General features: G+C 44.3%; 1 protein-coding gene across 4 annotated transcripts in view; it reads right to left on the bottom strand.

Moving 5' to 3' along the window:
• The window catches only part of ZFAT (zinc finger and AT-hook domain containing), a 204245-nt gene that overhangs the window by 116411 nt on the left and 69915 nt on the right, over nt 1-17919 (bottom strand). For all 4 annotated transcript variants that reach the window (XM_073230174.1, XM_073230175.1, XM_073230177.1 and 1 more), the window contains 4 exons: nt 11719-11904; nt 9893-10043; nt 3482-4929; nt 2466-2698 (listed from right to left, as the gene is read on the bottom strand). In XM_073230174.1, coding sequence (XP_073086275.1) covers nt 2466-2698; nt 3482-4929; nt 9893-10043; nt 11719-11904 — 2018 coding nt within the window. The remainder of the gene's footprint in view (nt 1-2465; nt 2699-3481; nt 4930-9892; nt 10044-11718; nt 11905-17919) is intronic.

The raw sequence follows: 17919 nt of genomic DNA on the forward strand, positions 1-17919 counted from the left end.
GATTCAAAAAGACATGCACCCCTATGTTTATTGCAGCACTAGGGGAGCAACCTAAGTGTCCATCAGTAGATGAATGGATAAAGATGTGGTACATATACACAATGGAATCCTATTCAGTCATAAGAAAGAAAGAAATCCTACCATTTGCAACAACATGGATGGAGCTGGAGGACATTATGCTCATTGAAATAAGCCAGGTGGAGAAAGACAAGTGCCAAATGATTTCCCTCATTTGTGGAGTATAACAACAAAGCAAAACTGAAGGAACAAACAGTAGCAGAATCACAGACTCCAAGAAGGGACTAGTGGTTACCAAAGGGGAGGGGTGGGGGAGGGCAGATGGGAAGGGAGAGAGAAGGGAATTGAGGGACATTATCTTCAGTACACATGGTGTGGGGGGGGTCACAGGGAAGACAGTGTAGCACAGAGAAGGCAAACAGCGAATCTGTGGCATCTGACTACACTGATGGACAGTGACTGCAATGGGATATGGGTGGGGACTTGATAATATGGGTGAATATCGTAACCATATTGTTTTTCATTTAAAACATTTGTAAGAGTATATATTAATAATACCTTTAAAAAAATCTCAGGGCACCTTGACGCTCCCCTGTTGACCAAGAGGCCCAGGGGTGTAACCAAGAGGCTGAGCATGAGCATCAGAGGCAAGAAAATAGCTGGGCTGGACTAAAGAGTCCCTCTGATACACACAATAAGCAAGGAAAGTGAGTGTGGTAAAAAATAGGCAGCCCCTGACTATAAAGCTCTTTTATAATTTCCTATTCAAGGCAGTCTTTAACCTGTGTTTCAAAGTCTCTCAATCTAATACAATTTCAAAAATGATAAGCAAAACAGACAATAGCAATAGTCAATAGCATAGAGTGCTTACTCCATGACAGGCTCTCTTTTGAGACATTTATGTATATTCTCTCACTTCATCCTCACCCAAGAATGGCTAAACTGAGGCACAGGGCTGTCATAGTGAGGCCAAATGCCTGGTAAATAGGGCAGACCTGGTTAAAAGCCCACAGTCTGGTTCCTTGTCTTAACTGCTGTCCTCCAAGGCTGCCCCAAGAACACCGCCCTCACATGGGCCTCACTCCCTCTTCACTATCTGAGTCCCTGGCGAGGTCGCAGGATGATTCCTGTCACCTGCTTTCCCTGCTCTAAGACCATACTGACCTAACAGCATGTTTAAGGAGATAGAAAAAACCACGCCTTCGTGTCCTAGTCAGAAAAAGAGAACATGTACTAAGAGGGGCCAGGTGACATGCTGTGTCAAGTTCTTTGTCCATAGCATTCCACATCAACCTCCCAGCAGCCCTAAGGAGATCTATATACATATACACAAACACACTTGTGTGTGCGCACATAAGTGCATGTGTGTTTACAGGTGACTGCATAATACATGTGTATATCCATGTGTATATGTATGCACAAATGTGTATATAGGCCTCTCTGTAAACATGCATGCAAATGTGTGTATATATGTGTTGTATGTGTACACAGTAGGTATATTTTTAAATTTATGTTTTATACAGAAGGCTACCAAGTCTCAGAAAGGACAAATGACTTGCCAACAGTGTCACAGAGCCTGTGTGAGCGCTGGAGACAGTATTTGAACTCAGGTTTGAACCCCAAAGCTCGTGCTCTGACCTACTGCTAACCCTAAAACACTCTGCTCCTCCCTTAGTGGCAAACTGGTACAGGGTCAGAGACCTTTATGCCAGAAGACGGTGGCAGCATATCAAGTGTGTGAGGCCTCATTCTGCACTGCCTGTGGCATACAAAGGAGTTCAATGAAAATGGAACCACATCCGGGCCAGGTGGGCCTCCTCTATAACTTGAAGAAGTCTCAAATCACTCTCAGTTGTCGGCCTCTTGAGTTGGATTAGAATTTGCAAAAATAAACATTCATTTATTGTGTCATAGGATGTTGCACCAAAGAATTAAAGAAATTCTACCATCATGAATATTAAAAGCACCTTGAATTAACATACTGCTTTAAAAAAAGTGCTTCATTGTCTCCCACAGTTTACAAAGAATAGCACAATAATGTGACAACAGTGGCCGTTAACATTTACTGTGCACTCACTATGAACCCAACACTGTGCCTAACAGTTCACAGGCATTATCTGATGTAACCTCTGATTATTATTATTCCTGTTATTAATACTTACTTAAAATGTCATTTAAGAAATCCATGCTTTATTTCTACTCTGTAGATCTTCTAGACTTTCTCTGATGCTGAAAAATTTGTGTAGAAAGCAAATTTGTTCAACCTAATCATTTTTCCATGTAGCTGAGACTCTCCAGGTGAAAGGAGTGAGGCCTTCATGAGGACCTACCTCCTGGCTTTGAGGGCGGGTCACTCACCCCTGGTTTACACGCAGCAGAGGCACCTCCATGTGCATAAAGCGGGAAAGTAGTGGGCACCCAGGCAGGGCTGGCACCGGGCTACTCACCAGCTCGGTGTGGACTTTCAGATGCGCCTGCAGTTTGTATTTGTCTGGAGTCGAGTAGTCGCAGCCATCAGTGGGGCACTTCAGCAAGATGTTACTGTGTTTCTGGATCACATGGCGCTTAAGGCAGTTTTTGGTGATGGAGGAATAGTGACACTGGGAGCAGTAATACAGATGTTCCCGGGTGTGCGTGCGGACGTGCATGTCAAAATGCACTTGGTACCAAAAAAGCTTGCCTAAAAAAGTATTTTCACATGAGAACAAGGAAGTTCCTTTTATACTGAATTAGATTTTTTTTTAATTACTATTATATTTCAACTACTAGATTTATCTCCCTCCTGTGCTTGCCTGGGTCACCCTCACACTTTCTACCACACTCTCTCTGGAAATTGCTTTTCAAAGCTGGGAGGCTGCTACCAGTTTTGCATGATGTCAGAGCTAGGAGGAAAGGAATGTTTACTGAGGACCAAATACCACTAGGCATGTGCATAAACTGGTCACTAAACTCTCCTGATACCTGGGACACCAGGGCCTGAGCTGAACCCCTACCTCCTGCACTGCCAGCTCTCCCAGAGCTCAGATGCCATGCCTGCCTGCCCACGAGCTGGATGGGTTCCAAGCAGGGCCCCCTACAAAGAGCTGCAGCCACTTTCAAAGGTTCTTTCTGCTCATCTAGAGCATGGCCACAACTTAAAGCTCTTTAAACTTGGCACGTGCCAGAAGAAAGACTGCTCTCGGTTACAGTTCTGGCAGATGCAGTGGGATAAGCCACTGCACGCACCCTGACCACACCCACGTGGCTAGCTGTCCTGCCATCCTGGCTGTCTTCACAAAGGCTTCAAGTTCTAAATGGCAGCCTGGGCGGCCACCCCTTACCATCTACAATGAAGAGCTCATTTAGAAGCTGTTCTTTGCCAAGAGACATGAACTTAAACAAACACAAGGGGACCCAAGGCACGTGGGGATGACGGGGCTGCTGGGAATGCACTGGGTCAGGCACGCAGCACAACCCTCCTTACCACAGTATTCACACTCCAGGTCCCCGTACACCTTCCGGATCCTCTCGCACAAGCTGGTGTTCATCCGCCTCTTCTGTAAACCGTCCAGGATCTTCATGAATGCAGGGATGCCAGCCCAGTGCTCAGACATGGGAGTGCAAGAGTCAGGCTGGTACAGGGCTGTGTCCCTGTCACCAGCCACTGGAGGAAGGCTGGAGGCCTTAGCTGGGTGGGCCCCAAGACACCTGCTGGAATCTGGTCCATCAGACGTCGGGGCGGCCACTCTTGGCCCCTCTCCCAAGAGGCCCTTGGCTCCCTGGGTCCCCAGGTTTGCTTCAGTTCTTCCGGCCTTGGACAGCAGCGGCTGGTCTTCACCACCCTGAGTCTGGGTGGTGCCACTGTGCTGGGTGTCCCCAGTCTTCTCAGGAGCAGCAGGAACCTCAGCAGACGAGATATCCTTTTTCATCAAAAACTCATCCGCCATGCCCTCCTGAGGATGAAGATCGGAGGAGACCACAGCAGCTTCCAGCTCGCAGGGTGGCAGGGTGGCACTTTGGGTCTTGCGGGTGGCTGAGAGTGCGGGCAGGGCCAGCCCTTCCCCGCGGGCCTCCAGCTCCCTCTGCGCCTCAGGCTGAGCGTCTCCGGGGCACACCTCCTCCTTGGGGGCATTCACCCCCTGGAACACAAGCTCCTCTTCCGCCAGCTGCAGCTGGCCCCCCAAGGCCTCTTGCTGGATGTCCCCGCCGGGCTCCAGGAGGCAGAAGCTCTGGTTGATGGAGCTGGTGAAGACCAGGGTCTCCTGGGCAGCCCCGTGTACCTCCTTGATGTGGGAGCGCAGCCGGATGGAACTGACGAACTTCTTAAAGCATATGGCACAGACGTACACAAAGGGATGCTTCCTGACATGCAGCTCCAGCGCCTGGTACTTGGTGGCCCCGTGACCGCAAAGCTCGCAGGCGAAGGGCCACTTGTCGCCATGGACCAGCATGTGGCGGTCACGGTCCAGCTCATTCTTGAACTTCCGCTCGCAGATGTGACAGTCGTACAGCAGCTGCCGCTTGCCCTCCCGCGTCAACAGGCAGAGCGCATCCAAGGCCTCCTTGACCTTCTTGTCCTGCGGGTCGTGTGCGTCTCGGATGTGCTTGATGAGGTTCTTGACATCCGAGTACTTCTTCTTGCAGAAACGGCAGTGCTGCTTGATTTTCTTGTGCACCCGCTCCACGTGCACCTTGAGGTGGCCTTTGCTCAGGCAGGTGAAAGAGCAGTAGTCGCAGGCAAACTTCTCGCCAGTGTGCTTACGCAGGTGCACATTGAGGTTGGCCTTGATGGCGCTGGCGTAACTGCACTGAGAGCACTTGTACGGCTTCTCGTTGGTGTGGATCCTCAGATGTGCCTGCAGCGAGTGCTTGAATTTGAAGACCTTGTTGCAGTACTCACAAGTGAAGATCTTGAGCTGGGTGGGCCCTAGCCTAGAAAGAGACGTTAGAAACAGCGCTGTTACAGCCAGAGACGCTACACACTCCCAGGCACCTCTAGCTCCTTATGAACCGAACACCAAAGGCTCAAAAGTGAACCAAATGGGACTGAGAATGGATGGATACATTCATTCACCAACAAACAGGCCTGGAGCGTGCCTAGTATGGACCCAGCATGTGCACACGTGGAGAGTGGGGCCCTGTGCCTAGGAGCTCACAGTTGGGGAAGAGAGGACAGGCCAGCACACGGTTGCACAACAGCGTGGTAAGTGTTAACAGGAATACGTGCAGGGTAAAAAGAGAAAGAGACATCTAACCTGGAGGAAGGTAGTTGGGAAAGCTTGCTGAAGAGGAGATGTCTGAGTTGAGGCTTCAAGAACAAGGACGAGGGAGGCAAGAGAAGGGAGAGGGAGGAGGGAGTGTCACTCATGGTGCACGTGATAGCCGGCTGTGCTCCCAAGCTGACCTGTGTGTACTCTGGGGAATTTCACTGGGCCTGATCATAAGGGAATGAACTCAGTCTGCTCCGTAAGACTAGATACAGCCTGCTTGGGTTTGTCCAATAGCTTCAGTAACCCAGACTTGCCTATTCATTCAAACAATTGTCAGCCTTTCCCTTTGCTACAAGTTTCCATACAAGGACACCCATCAGTGAAAGACCCCCGGCTTTTCTCCATGTCCTCACTTCCTCCCGGGAAAAGGGACCTGGTGGATCTGACTGGGGTAGCCTTCCCAGGCTGAGCTGCAGCTCTCCCTCCCGGTTAGGACGCATCTGCCCATGGACACTGACACGTGCGCTTCAGGAAGCACTCAGCAAGGTGGGCAGGGCCTGCAGCAGTCAGGCTGCCCAGCTCTGCAGCACAGTGCTCGGAAGGCCAGCACTTACTTGCACCGCACTACTTTCTCCCACAACTCCAGCAGTAACAGGGCTGACACTGAACCTCCAGCTTTCTCCTCCTTTACCAGGGCTCATTTACAACTCAGATGGAGAAAACAGGATTGTTGGTTTTGATTTATTAACTTCATATATCATTTATTAATAAGTGATTGTCATTTATTAATAATTGACAATGTATTTCAGGCAATATGTTAGATTTTATGTATTTGATAGAAAATAAGAGCATGGTCTGCCTCATGGATCTTTTTTCTTTCAATTTGGCAATATGTATGCTGAATGAGATGAATAATAACAGTAGCTAACCACTGACTTACAATACACCAAACCTTATGCTAAGTATTTATTTCTGACCCCATTATTATGCCCATTTTACGATGACAACACTGAGCATTCGCCCAAGGTCATACATTTAGTAAGTAAGTGAAGCCAGGATGTGAACCCAAGCAGACCATCTGCCTCCAGAGCCTGCATTTTCCTCCTCATCCTCTTTGCTGCCTGAAAACACCACAACCCCGACCACGGTGTGACTGTACGTACAGACAAGGCCCCTGTACGCAGCTTCCACTGCCGGTGGAACACTCATGTCTGGTTTCTGAAACCAGTGAGTGACAGTCACCAAAGTACTATAATACACACCAGGGACAGGAATTGGCAGAGGAGCCAAAGAGGCAGGTAAGGCTCCTTCCTTTCCTCAACTGCTTCATTTGGACAGCATGTCCAGGCAGCCCACAAAGGTTGCAGAAATACTGATAATCACTTAGCACAGTTAACTAGACGCCATTAAGCTGGACCCTGTAACAGCAAAGTCTATATTTATGGAACTATCCATACAACTATGTTTGATCAACACAGGTTGCCTTGTCTTTAAATTAAAAATATTTAAATAGACTGCAGTCCATAAACACCAGAGGTAATTCACATAAAAACATGTGAATTACAATTCACATGATGTAATTAAAATATTCAAATGTGAACGTTTGTACTATGCCTGCATGCTAAACCCAAGGCTAATTTAAGGAAACTAATTTGGATCTTTCTCAAATGACAAAGAAATCCAGAAGGTGATACATTTTACTGGTATAAAGAACATTGGAGGAAAAACCCTGGATTCATAATGTTAATTAAATAAACAAATCACAGAATTTTCTCCTCTAATGCAATATCTAAGTGGTCTTAGGAGAATCTTTTGCTCTGATTTTTTTTGCATTATTACACAAATACCTGGTAAAGCCCTCAGTGCCCTGTTTCTTGCTAAGGGTAATGAATCTAATGAAGATGCTAAGCAGCCTACATCTGACTCTCAAGCACAGCCTTACTAACAATGACTGTGAACCGATGCACAGAGCTGCAATGTCCATATGATTCCTATTAAATCACTGACTCCAAATGTTCCCTATTCAGTGAGAGAAGCACTCTCACCCCCTGCATTTTAGAAAGCAATCAAGCAGAGCTTTAAAAGGTCAGACCCCTTGATACAGTTATTTCCACTCCTGGGAACTTATCAGGAAAAAAAAATAACAAAACTCAAGTAAAGGTGCTCACTGCATGGTTTTTCACAACAGCTGAGAGTAGAAAGCTGCCTGAAGGTCCTGATGTAAGGAACTAATCTGCACATTTGTTTTTTTCATGTAATCATTTGGAAACACGCACTGGAGACATAGTAGGAACAAAAGAAACATCTTGCTCTCTTGGAGCTCATTTTCTAGAGGAAGTGATGGGCCAGCCCAACAACCATAAAAGATGAGCAGATTAGCCATACAAGTGAGCAGATAAGGAGCCCCAGCTCCCTGCTGTGAAGGAAAAGGGCAGGATGATGCTCTCAAGGCCCAGGTCAGGGCAGACTAATCTGTCTAGGGAGCATGACAGGTCACCCTGGGGACTGGACATCTGAGCAGACCGCTGAAGATGGACAGACCAGAGGGAGGAGAAGCACTCAAGAAAGAGGAAGAGGCTCCTGCAAGGAGAGGTCACGGAAGCAAAAAGGGCCCAGTGGCTGGGGCAGATGCTGGGACCCAGAGAGCCAGAGGAGCACAGGAGGGAGGCCAGGCTGAGAGGCGGCAGCCACGGACAGCCTTCCAGGCCGAGTTCTCCTAACAGCAATGTGAGGCCTTCAAAGGGCACAATCGAATGGGAAATTTACAAAGACCGCACTGGCTGCAATGTGGAGAGTTGAGTAGCTTACAGGGTAGCCTCATTATGTTAATAAGGGTCACTACAAAGTGGAGTTTGTGAATAATTTAAATAACAAAGGAAGGTTTAACATGATTAAGTACTAAAAGATGCAAAATTGCATATAAAATATAAACTATTTTATAAAATACGTGGGCTGAAAAAAGGCTAGAAGGAAACGCATTAAAAATATTAACAGTGATTATTTTAGGGTAGTGAGATTATAAATGATGTTTTTCTTACGGTTTTATGGACTTCCAAAATTTTCTGTACAGTAAGTCTGTATATTTGTGTGAGAACCTAATTGATACATTAATATACCTTAAAAATATAGTTTGCATCTATATTTTATAAAGCAAAATCATTAGATACAAAGTCTCTTTCATAACTACTTTATAATTTATACTATAAAATATTAATAGAATGCATGGCAATTGGAATACAGCCTAGATCTGTGGATTAAATATTGAATATACTTACCTATAACTAGATTAGCATTTAGTTGAACCCCTCCTCAACAGATCTGGAAATACTGTGTAGATAATAAGCTAAGGTCTACAAATCAACCTGAGTTGAGACCACAATGATCTTCAATTTAATTTCACTACAGTCTTGCCAAAGGAATGAGTATTGTTGTAACCTAATCAATAAATTCAGTTGCTCACATCTGCAAAACAGAAGACTGGGCTACAAACTCATGAAATGTCCCACATACTCGCTCATATAGTTCAATACAAGCATTACCATGGGCCAGACACGTCCCATACAGTTTATCACTTATTCCCATAACTAAACTAAGTCAGACTTTATTGGATAATCTACAGCTGGTATAACAGAGGCTTACGTTCCTCTTTAAGAACACCTTATTTCCCCTCCTCCAGAAGCAGAGGGAACCCATTGGCTACCTTTATTTCTTTGTCTTTCCTCTCAGCTGCAAAAATCTCTACCCAGTTCAGGTGACCACAGTTGCCAACCTACCTCAGCAGGTACACATCACAGCCGGGAGAGACCCTGGGGAGGATGCGGAGAAGGCACATGCTCCTTCAGTGGGGACATCAAGTGACCCAGAGCATTTGGAGGACAGTTTTTAATGTCGATTGAAGTTTTAAGTGCTCATACCCTTTAGACGGCGATGTCAACCCCACAGGATATGGTAAGGAAGTGTTGAAATCACAGGTACCAAAATCTTGAATACAGCACTGTCCATCAGGCAAAAACCAGCTATCTAAACCACTGCACATCCACACAACAGAAAACAAGCTTTTAAAAAAATATATGCTAAAAAGGAAAGAGTTTCAAGGTGTGGTAAGTTTTAAAAAATTGATGACAGTGCATTTGCTATTACATGTTAGAAAAACAGAAAATTAAAGAGCTCTATTTTAGTATCATGAAAAATTATGGTGGCATATGAACCAAACTGTCAATAGCAGTTACCTCTAGACAATGGCCTCTGGGTCACTTTACATTACATGGGCTTTTGGAAATTCCTACAAGATGCTTGTGTTACATTTGAAAAGGGGGAAATAGAGATTTATTTTTCATAATAATATGTGCAGCTATAAAAAACAGCAAATTTACTTAGTAAGGCCTTGTTTACAACTCTTTTTATTAAGGTTAAACATATGTTTGTCTTATATAAAATGCTCCTCCTTCATTAAACCAACTGACGATCAGTCCCAAGAGCGTGTGATTCTGCAACACATTTCACAGAAGCAACTTAGGCTCAGCCACCATACTAGGACCATAATGGAGGAGTGGATTCCCAGGTTAAATCAGGAAACCTTTGCAAATCGGTTTGCGAACCAAGTCCCAAGAAACTAATGCATTGGTCCTCCGCCCTGTGGTGGTCACTGGAGCCTGACCTTGGAGTCACAAAGAACAGACCTTTACCTGCTTGACTTCATGGGTTGTTCATATGGTGTCTGCTGAATGGCATACTCCTGGTACCCTCTCCGAGGTGCCAGGTCAGTCGTGGAGGCCTCTGGGTTGGCAGCTCCTGTCTCGGGGGGCCCGGCCTCCACTGGAACAATCTTGGTAGCACCTGCGATAGAGGCACAGTGCGATGTGCATTACAGAGGCACTGTGAGGGCCCTGACTCCCACCCAGCACAGGGCATGCAGCCTGGAGGTATAAGCCTTTACTGTACGATACCCATGCAAGGTATTTGTTGTCCTTCAGTTCACACATTTAACTCATGTGTGTGTGTGTGTGTGTGTGTGTGTGTGTGTGTGTGTGTGTATTTGGGAGGAGGGGCAAATTTTCTAATAATCTATCAAAACATCCTTCTGAGCTATACTTCATTAAAATAACAAAAACATATAGATACATATACATTTACCTGCAAGGTTTTATATAGGACCACATGTGTTAAGCTTCAAGTAAATGTAAAACTGCATCAAGACAGTATGAAGTAGCAGAACAAACTGTGAACAGGGGTTTGAGCTGCTTCGGGTCCAGTCTGAAATGTGACATTTTACCTTACCATTGCTAGGCTAAGTTTCTACCCCATGAAGTGAAGGGTTTGGAGCAGAAAACCTCAAAGGTCGGTTTTACTTGTGTAATTCTATGATGTGAAATGTCAAAGAAGTTTTATAGCAGTGGACACATCACACATATGTGTATGTATGTGCACACATGCATACATGCATCAGGGGCCTTAAAAAAGAGTCTCCAAACTGCCCCTTGTTTCTGGACTAGCAAAGGAAATTAATTATACTTTTCAACCCTACTTACGGAAATCTCAAAATACTACCATCAATTTTTAAGAAACTATTTTAATAATTTTCTCTAAAGATGGCTGATAAAACAAACCTCTCTCTCAAGTATTATTATTTCCTATAATAATACTGCACTCAAGTAGGGTGGGGAAGATAAACTGTCTTTCCAGAAAGTTCTTTAAGTCACATAATTTTATGTGGCTTATTCTCTATTGATCATCTATTCTGTACTAAGTACAAAAAGGCATTTATTCAGTGTTTTCATTTTAAATAATAAGGTACTATTGGACTTGTAAATAGTTAAAAGGCCATAGCTGTTCTTAGAAATCCTAAACTTTATTTTTAAATTTTACCTGATGGCTATCACCACAAATGTATAGAAAGAAACCCCATTATTATACTTAGAAACCTATCGTAAACTGCTTTTTGTCTAAAGTATCCCTTCCTGGAAGAGACCTTTTTTTAAGTACCTGCTGCCTATTTTATGTGAAAGGAAAGAGAAGACAGAAATTTCCAGTATTATGAAATATTTGATGAACCCACTAAATATGCAAAGAAGAAGTTTGGTGGAGGAACATAGTAACCTGTAGGCACTCTGAGAAGCAACCTGCCTCAGTCTGGTATAAGTGGGTCTGGTCCTACACTTAGGTCAGCCCCTGCAGAGTGCAGTAAGTGGGGGAGCACATCCGGGAGAAGGGTGGGCTGAGGGCAGCAAAGACAGAAACTGCCTCCTGGTGCAGACCCTGAGCGGCTGCTGAACGGTGAGGATGGCGTGGGTTGCAGAGGTCGTGGCGCTGGTAGCAGGAACAGCCTGCACAACCTCGCCTCTCACATCACCCACAACAGCCCTGGCAGCACAGGCCTGCCACTGTCCCAAACGAATGGTAACTAAGTGGAGGGCCAGCTGCTCAGGATCACAGGGGCCAACTTGTCAGGCTGCCCTTGGACCAGCCTGGCCAAAAGCTTCTCGTTCTATCACTTCCCGCCTACTGTGGTCACCTGGAATAGCTTCATGTGCAGTTAAAACCACACTTATGATGGGTTTCTTCACTCCAGGAATCAGCCCAGCCTCCTTTCCCGAGATCTTCTGCACCTTCTCTGTTCTCTGCGTCCGCGGTCTCTTCGGGGCCTTTTCTCGGTCATCTTCCTTATACTTCTTTTCCAGGTCAAGGTCAGATTCATTACCTAAGGAACAAATATCAAGAAGCATAAAATATCCCTTTATATCAGTGACAGAGCTGGAGAGTCCACATAACACTTCTATAGGATACTGAAGGAGATATACCTGTGTGATGTCCACCCTGATCCACGGTGCCACACAGGCCACTATGTCACTTGGGTATCTTTGGTTCTTTTGTCTTTCATTCAGTTCATAAATGTTCACAGCACCCTGCCGCAGGCCACCACCTAGGCAGTGGGGATACGCTCTTGGTAAAGCAGGTGCAGCCCCTCACCTTGTTTTCACGAAGCCTAACAGCCTTCAGAGTCATTGATAAACAAGGAAGATACGGCCTCCAAGATACCCAGCCCAAGAAAATCATTCACCTCTTCAGCCAACAACCAAGACTAATAAAGCACAGACCCAGACCCTGCCCTCGAAAGCCCACCTCCAGTGGGAGACAGCCATGCGAACAGGTGAGGTCAAGGGCAGTCTGCCTGCCATGTACCAACTGAAATGAGAAGGGGTTCAGGATGACCCCAGGAAGGGATGGTAGATTCCACTTGAAAGGCCAGAGAAAACTTTCTGTGGAGACAACCCTTCAGTAACATGAAAAACAAGCATTTGTGAATCTACAGTTGGAGGCTGTGGGGAACAGGTAATGAATGCAGAAGGAGTATAGGGCGAGGGGCAGGTGTGGTTAAAAAGGGTGGAATTCTATTTGGAGAAAGGGCACCAAAGACAAGGAGTAAACCATTAGCTAAGCCTCCTGTGTGGCTACAACATCCTGGAGAAGCAGCAAGGCAGTGAAAGCTAGGTCCCAGAGGGTCCTGTGTGCCCAGCAAGTCTGGAATCTTCCCTCTGAGTGCCAGAGGAGGAAGCACCAACGCTCATGGGGACCAGTCAAGTAGCTGAGTGAATGAAGCTGGCTGAATGGGGCTCAGGTGACAGCGAGACCCCAGCTCCAGCCAGGGCCAAGCTGCCAAGTCATGGGACAGAGTCAGCACATCTTTTGACTATTCAAAGGGAGACTGGAGATCCAGATTTTTAAGTGAAATCTGATTTTTGAAGGTTGACTCTATCTAAAATCTCTTAAAATGCACCTGAGGCTGCATCTGACTGCGAAAGGCAATGGTGACCCACTGGAGCACAGTAAGAGGGGAAAAACTGGACCAAATCTGTGCTTTAAATCTGCACCACAACTGGGGAGAATGAGCTGAGTGGGTTCAAGTGCCATGAAACACACTGAAAAACAGATGCATCAGCCACAGACAGAACAACAGCTAACTTCACATGGCTGAACTTGGCATTAGACTGAAGGGTAAGAAGCACTCCAATATCAAAGTGCAGAATGAAGGAGCGACTGCGCTCCTGAATGTATGCTACTCCAGATTCCTGGGTGAGAAGAAAATACACGAAGGAAGGGAAAGGGGTTTTCTTTTTCTCAGAAGCACAGCCACAAACCTGAAATAACCTGTTCATGAACCAGTTCTTCAGAATATTATCACAAGTGGACAAGAACAGTCCCACACAGTCCTTTATCAGACACGAGCACAGGACAGGCACAAGCCAAATGGATGGTGGGGGCTTGGAGGACGCTGGACTTTGGGGTTATGAAAGGTGCAGGGAGGTGAAGTCGGAAGCCTGCAGTAATAGGGCAGAAGCTGGAGAAATGGGAGAAACCAAAGGGAGACAGCCTGTGGCAACCCGGTAAGTCTATTCCCGTGATTCAAGTGTGCCTACAGCCAGACCCTCACATTAATGTACCAAAGAATGCTGAAGGGAAATGATAAAATAGAGAAGTACAATCCGAGGAAGGCATGGTGGCGGAGGGAAAGCTCTTCAAGTTGATGCATGAAAAAAACTTGGCTAATGAGGCAGATTGATCAAAACAAGCACTCTAATTTTCCATGGTCTATAAATGAAACTCTTTTGGTGGCTGTCCCCAAAGTCCAGGTGATTGGAACATATTTAGAACTCGTGCAGTCTTTCAGAATTTTTTTAGTTGATGAAAAAAGATCCTTAGTCATATAATTAGTATCAGCACTGAACGTGTTAAAAACAAATTTAAGAATACTTAATATCGATGGATTAAAGATGGTGGGGTGAGAGGTGAGACAGAGACTTCTTCCTAAAACTGTATATAATATGAAAATATAATATGACTAATCCTGAAAGAGCAACAGGAAAGAGGGCTGTGCCAAACTGCATACACCTGGAGAAAAGAATAAACCTCACGGAACAGGTTAATGTACCAAAGCCATGGCCTGGCAGGACCCAAGCCTGTCCCCCACCCCAGCTCACCAGCACAAGGAAGAGAAACGGAGTGGGGCTGGGAGCGGAGGCCTGGGACTGAATATCTAACTCTGGAGATCTGCTCTGGGAGCACAAACCTATATTTCATGGTGCGTTCATGGTACTCTTGTGATTAGGTGGTTGGAAAGCTAAGACAGGCAGAATTCCTGGAGAGACTGAGATTCCAGCCACTTGTGGAAAACAGGGATCCATATCCCGCTGCTCTGGGAAAAAAGAAAGGTGGGCAGTCTGAGAGACTTCCTAACAGTAAGAAGGCTGCTAAAGGGGCAAGCACTGTGCAGAGCTTACTGCTCAGGAGAAAGGACAGGTAGACAAAATTGTCTGGGTGCACTCTGCCCAGAACGTTGGGGGCTTTCACAATCTTCAGCTGCTCCAGCTCCCTGGCTGCCTACATAGCTCCAAGGACCCCCTCTGTGATAGACAGCCTACTGCGCCTTTCTCCTGGCCAGCACCACCCGGCTCTCAAACTGGCAAACCGTACCTTGGCATTAGACCAACCAGAGGGAAGATCTGTCTACAGAAACTACAAACACAAAGCATAGAGGCTTATACTTGTGTGCCTGGCCCACTGATTCTGGCAGTGGAGACAGGCATAGCAGCCGGGAAGCAGGAAACAGCTCTTTCCTCACCCCAGGCACCAATACAGCTCCTCTGCAAACCCCAACATTGCTTCAGGGGCTGAGCAGCTCCATAATGTAGAGCTTCTGGGCACTAGAGGGTGCCATATACAAATATGAAACAAATATGAAACACCAAAGAAACCTGATTCAAAGTAAAATTATAAACACAACACATGAGAAAGATTCAAATGATATTGACCTCATGAATCTTCCTAAAAGGGATTTCAAAATAAAAATCATTAACATGTTCACGGAGGTACAGGAAAATATTCAACAACTCAGGAATGAATTCTGGTCACAGATCCAATCATTGAAGAGCACAATGGAAGGTATTAAAAGCAGGTTAGATATGGTGGAGGAGAAGATAAATGAAGTAGAAACTAGAGAAAAGGAATACAAAGCAGCTGAGGCACAGAGAGAAAAAAGGATCTCTAAGAATGAAAGAATATTAAGAGAACGGTGTGACCAACCCAAAAGAAACAATATTCGCAATATAGGGATACCAGAAGAAGAAGAGAGAGAAAAATGGATAGAAAGTGTCTTTGAGGAGGTAATTGCTGAAAACTCCAATTTGGGGAAGGACAGAGTCTCTCAGGCCATGGCAATGCACATATCTCCCAACACAAGGGACCCAAGGAAGACAACACCAAAACATACAGTAATTAAAATGGCAAACATAAAGGATAAGGACAGACTATTAAAAGCAGCAAGAGAGAAAAATAAGATCACATGCAAAGGAAAGCCCATCAGGCTATCATCACTCTTCTCAGCAGAAACTTTACAGGCCAAAGGGAGTGGCATGATGTATTTAATGCCATGAAGTAGAAGGGCCTCGAACCAAGATTACTTTATCTGGTAAGATTATCATTTAGATTTGAAGGAGGGATTAAACAATTTCCAGATAAGCAAAAGATGAGAGAATTTACCTCCCACAAACTGTCTCTACAGTGTATTTTGGAGGGACTGCTATAGATGGAAGTGTTCCTAAGTTTTAATAGCTGTCACCACAGGTAATAAAACCACACTAAAAAAAGTAGAACAGATAATTATTAAGCAAATGCAAAATCAAATCAACTACCCCCAAAGTCAATCAAGGGGTAGACAAAGAGTACAGAATATAATACCTAATATATAAAGAATGGAGGAGGAAGAAAAAGAGAAAAAAAGAACCTTTAAATTGTGATTGTAATAGCATACAAAGTGAGTTAAGTTAGGCTCTTAGATAGTAATGAAGTTAACCTTGAACCTTTCGTAACCATGAATCTAAAGTCTGCAATGGCAATAAATACATACTTATCAAAAATCATGCTAAATGTAAATGGTCTGAATGCACCAATCAAAAGACATAGTGTCACTGAATGGATAAAAAAACAAGACCCATCTATATGCTGCCTACAAGAGACTCACTTTAAACCCAAAGACATACACAGACTAAAAGTCAAGGGATAGAAAAAGATATTCCATGCAAAATAAGGGAGAAAAAAGCAGGAGTTGCAGTACGTATATCAGACAAAACAGACTGCAAAACAAAGAAAGTCACAAGAGACAAAGAAGGACATTACATAATGATTAAGGGGTCAATCCAACAAGAAGATATAATCATTATAAATATGTATCTGCCCAACACAGAAGCACCTACATATGTGAAACAAATATTAATAGAATTAAAAGGGGAAACAGAATGCAATGCATTCATCTAGGAGATCTCAACACTCTACTCACTCTAACGGACAGATCCACCAGACAGAAAATAAGTAAGGACACAGAGGCACTGAACAACACACTAGAACACATGGACCTAACAGACATCTACAGACCTCTACACCCAAAAGCAGCAGAATACACATTCTTCTCAAGTGCACATGGAACATTTTCAAGAACAGATCTTATACTAGGCCACAAAAAGAGCCTCAGTGAATTCAAAAAGACTGAAATTGTACCAACCAGTTTCTCAGACCACAAAAGTAGGAAAGTAGAAATAAATTACACGAAGAAAATGAAAAATCCCACAAACACATGGAGGCTTCACAACATGCTCCTAAATAACCAATGGATCAATGACCAAATAAAAACAGTGATCAAGCAATATATGGAGACAAACGACAACAATAATTCAAGACTGCAAAATCTGTGGGATGCAGCCAAGGCCATGCTAAGAGGAAAGTATATTGCAATACAGGCCTACCTCAGGAAAGAAGAAAAATCCCATATGAACAGTCTAAACACACAATTAACGAAACTAGAAAAAGAAGAACAAATGAGGCCCAATGTCAGTAGAGAGGGACATAATAAAGATTAGAGCAGAAATAAAATCAAGAAGAGTAAAACAATAGAAAGAATCAATGAAAGCAAGACGAACTGGTTCTTCAAGAAAATAAACAAAATCAATAAACCCCTAGCCAGACTTATCAAGAAAAAAGAGAGTCTACACACATAAACATAATGAGGAATGAGAACAGAAAAATCACTAGGGACACCACAGAAATACAAAGAATTATTAGAGAATATTATGAAAAATTATATGCTAACAAACTGGATAACCTAGAAGAAATGGACAACTTTCTAGAAAAATACAACCTTCCAAGGCTGACCCAGAAAGAAATATAAAATCTGAACAGACCAATTACCAGCAACGAAATTGAATTGGTAATCAAAAAACTACCTAAGAATAAAATTCCTGGACCAAATGGCTTCACTGCTGAGTTTTATCAAACATTTAGTGAAGACGTAATACCCATCCTCCTTAAAGATTTCCAAAGAGTAGAACAAGAGGGGAATACTCCCAAACTCATTCTATGAGGCCAGCATCACTCTAATACCAAAATGAGGTAAAGACATCACAAAAAAAGAAAACTACAGACCAACAGCCCTGATGAACAAAGATGCAAAAATACTCAACAAAATACTAGCAAACTGAATTCAAAAATACATAAAAAAGATCATCTGTCATGATCAAGTAGGATTTATTCCAGGGATGCAAGGATGGTACTATATTCGAAAATCCATAAACATCATCCACCACATCAACAAAAACCACATGATCATTTCCACAGATGCCAAAAAAGCATTCGACAAAATTCCACATCTATTCATGATAAAAACTGT

This window comes from Manis javanica, chromosome 2 (assembly GCF_040802235.1).
Source record: "Manis javanica isolate MJ-LG chromosome 2, MJ_LKY, whole genome shotgun sequence".
Lineage (NCBI taxonomy): Eukaryota > Metazoa > Chordata > Mammalia > Pholidota > Manidae > Manis > Manis javanica.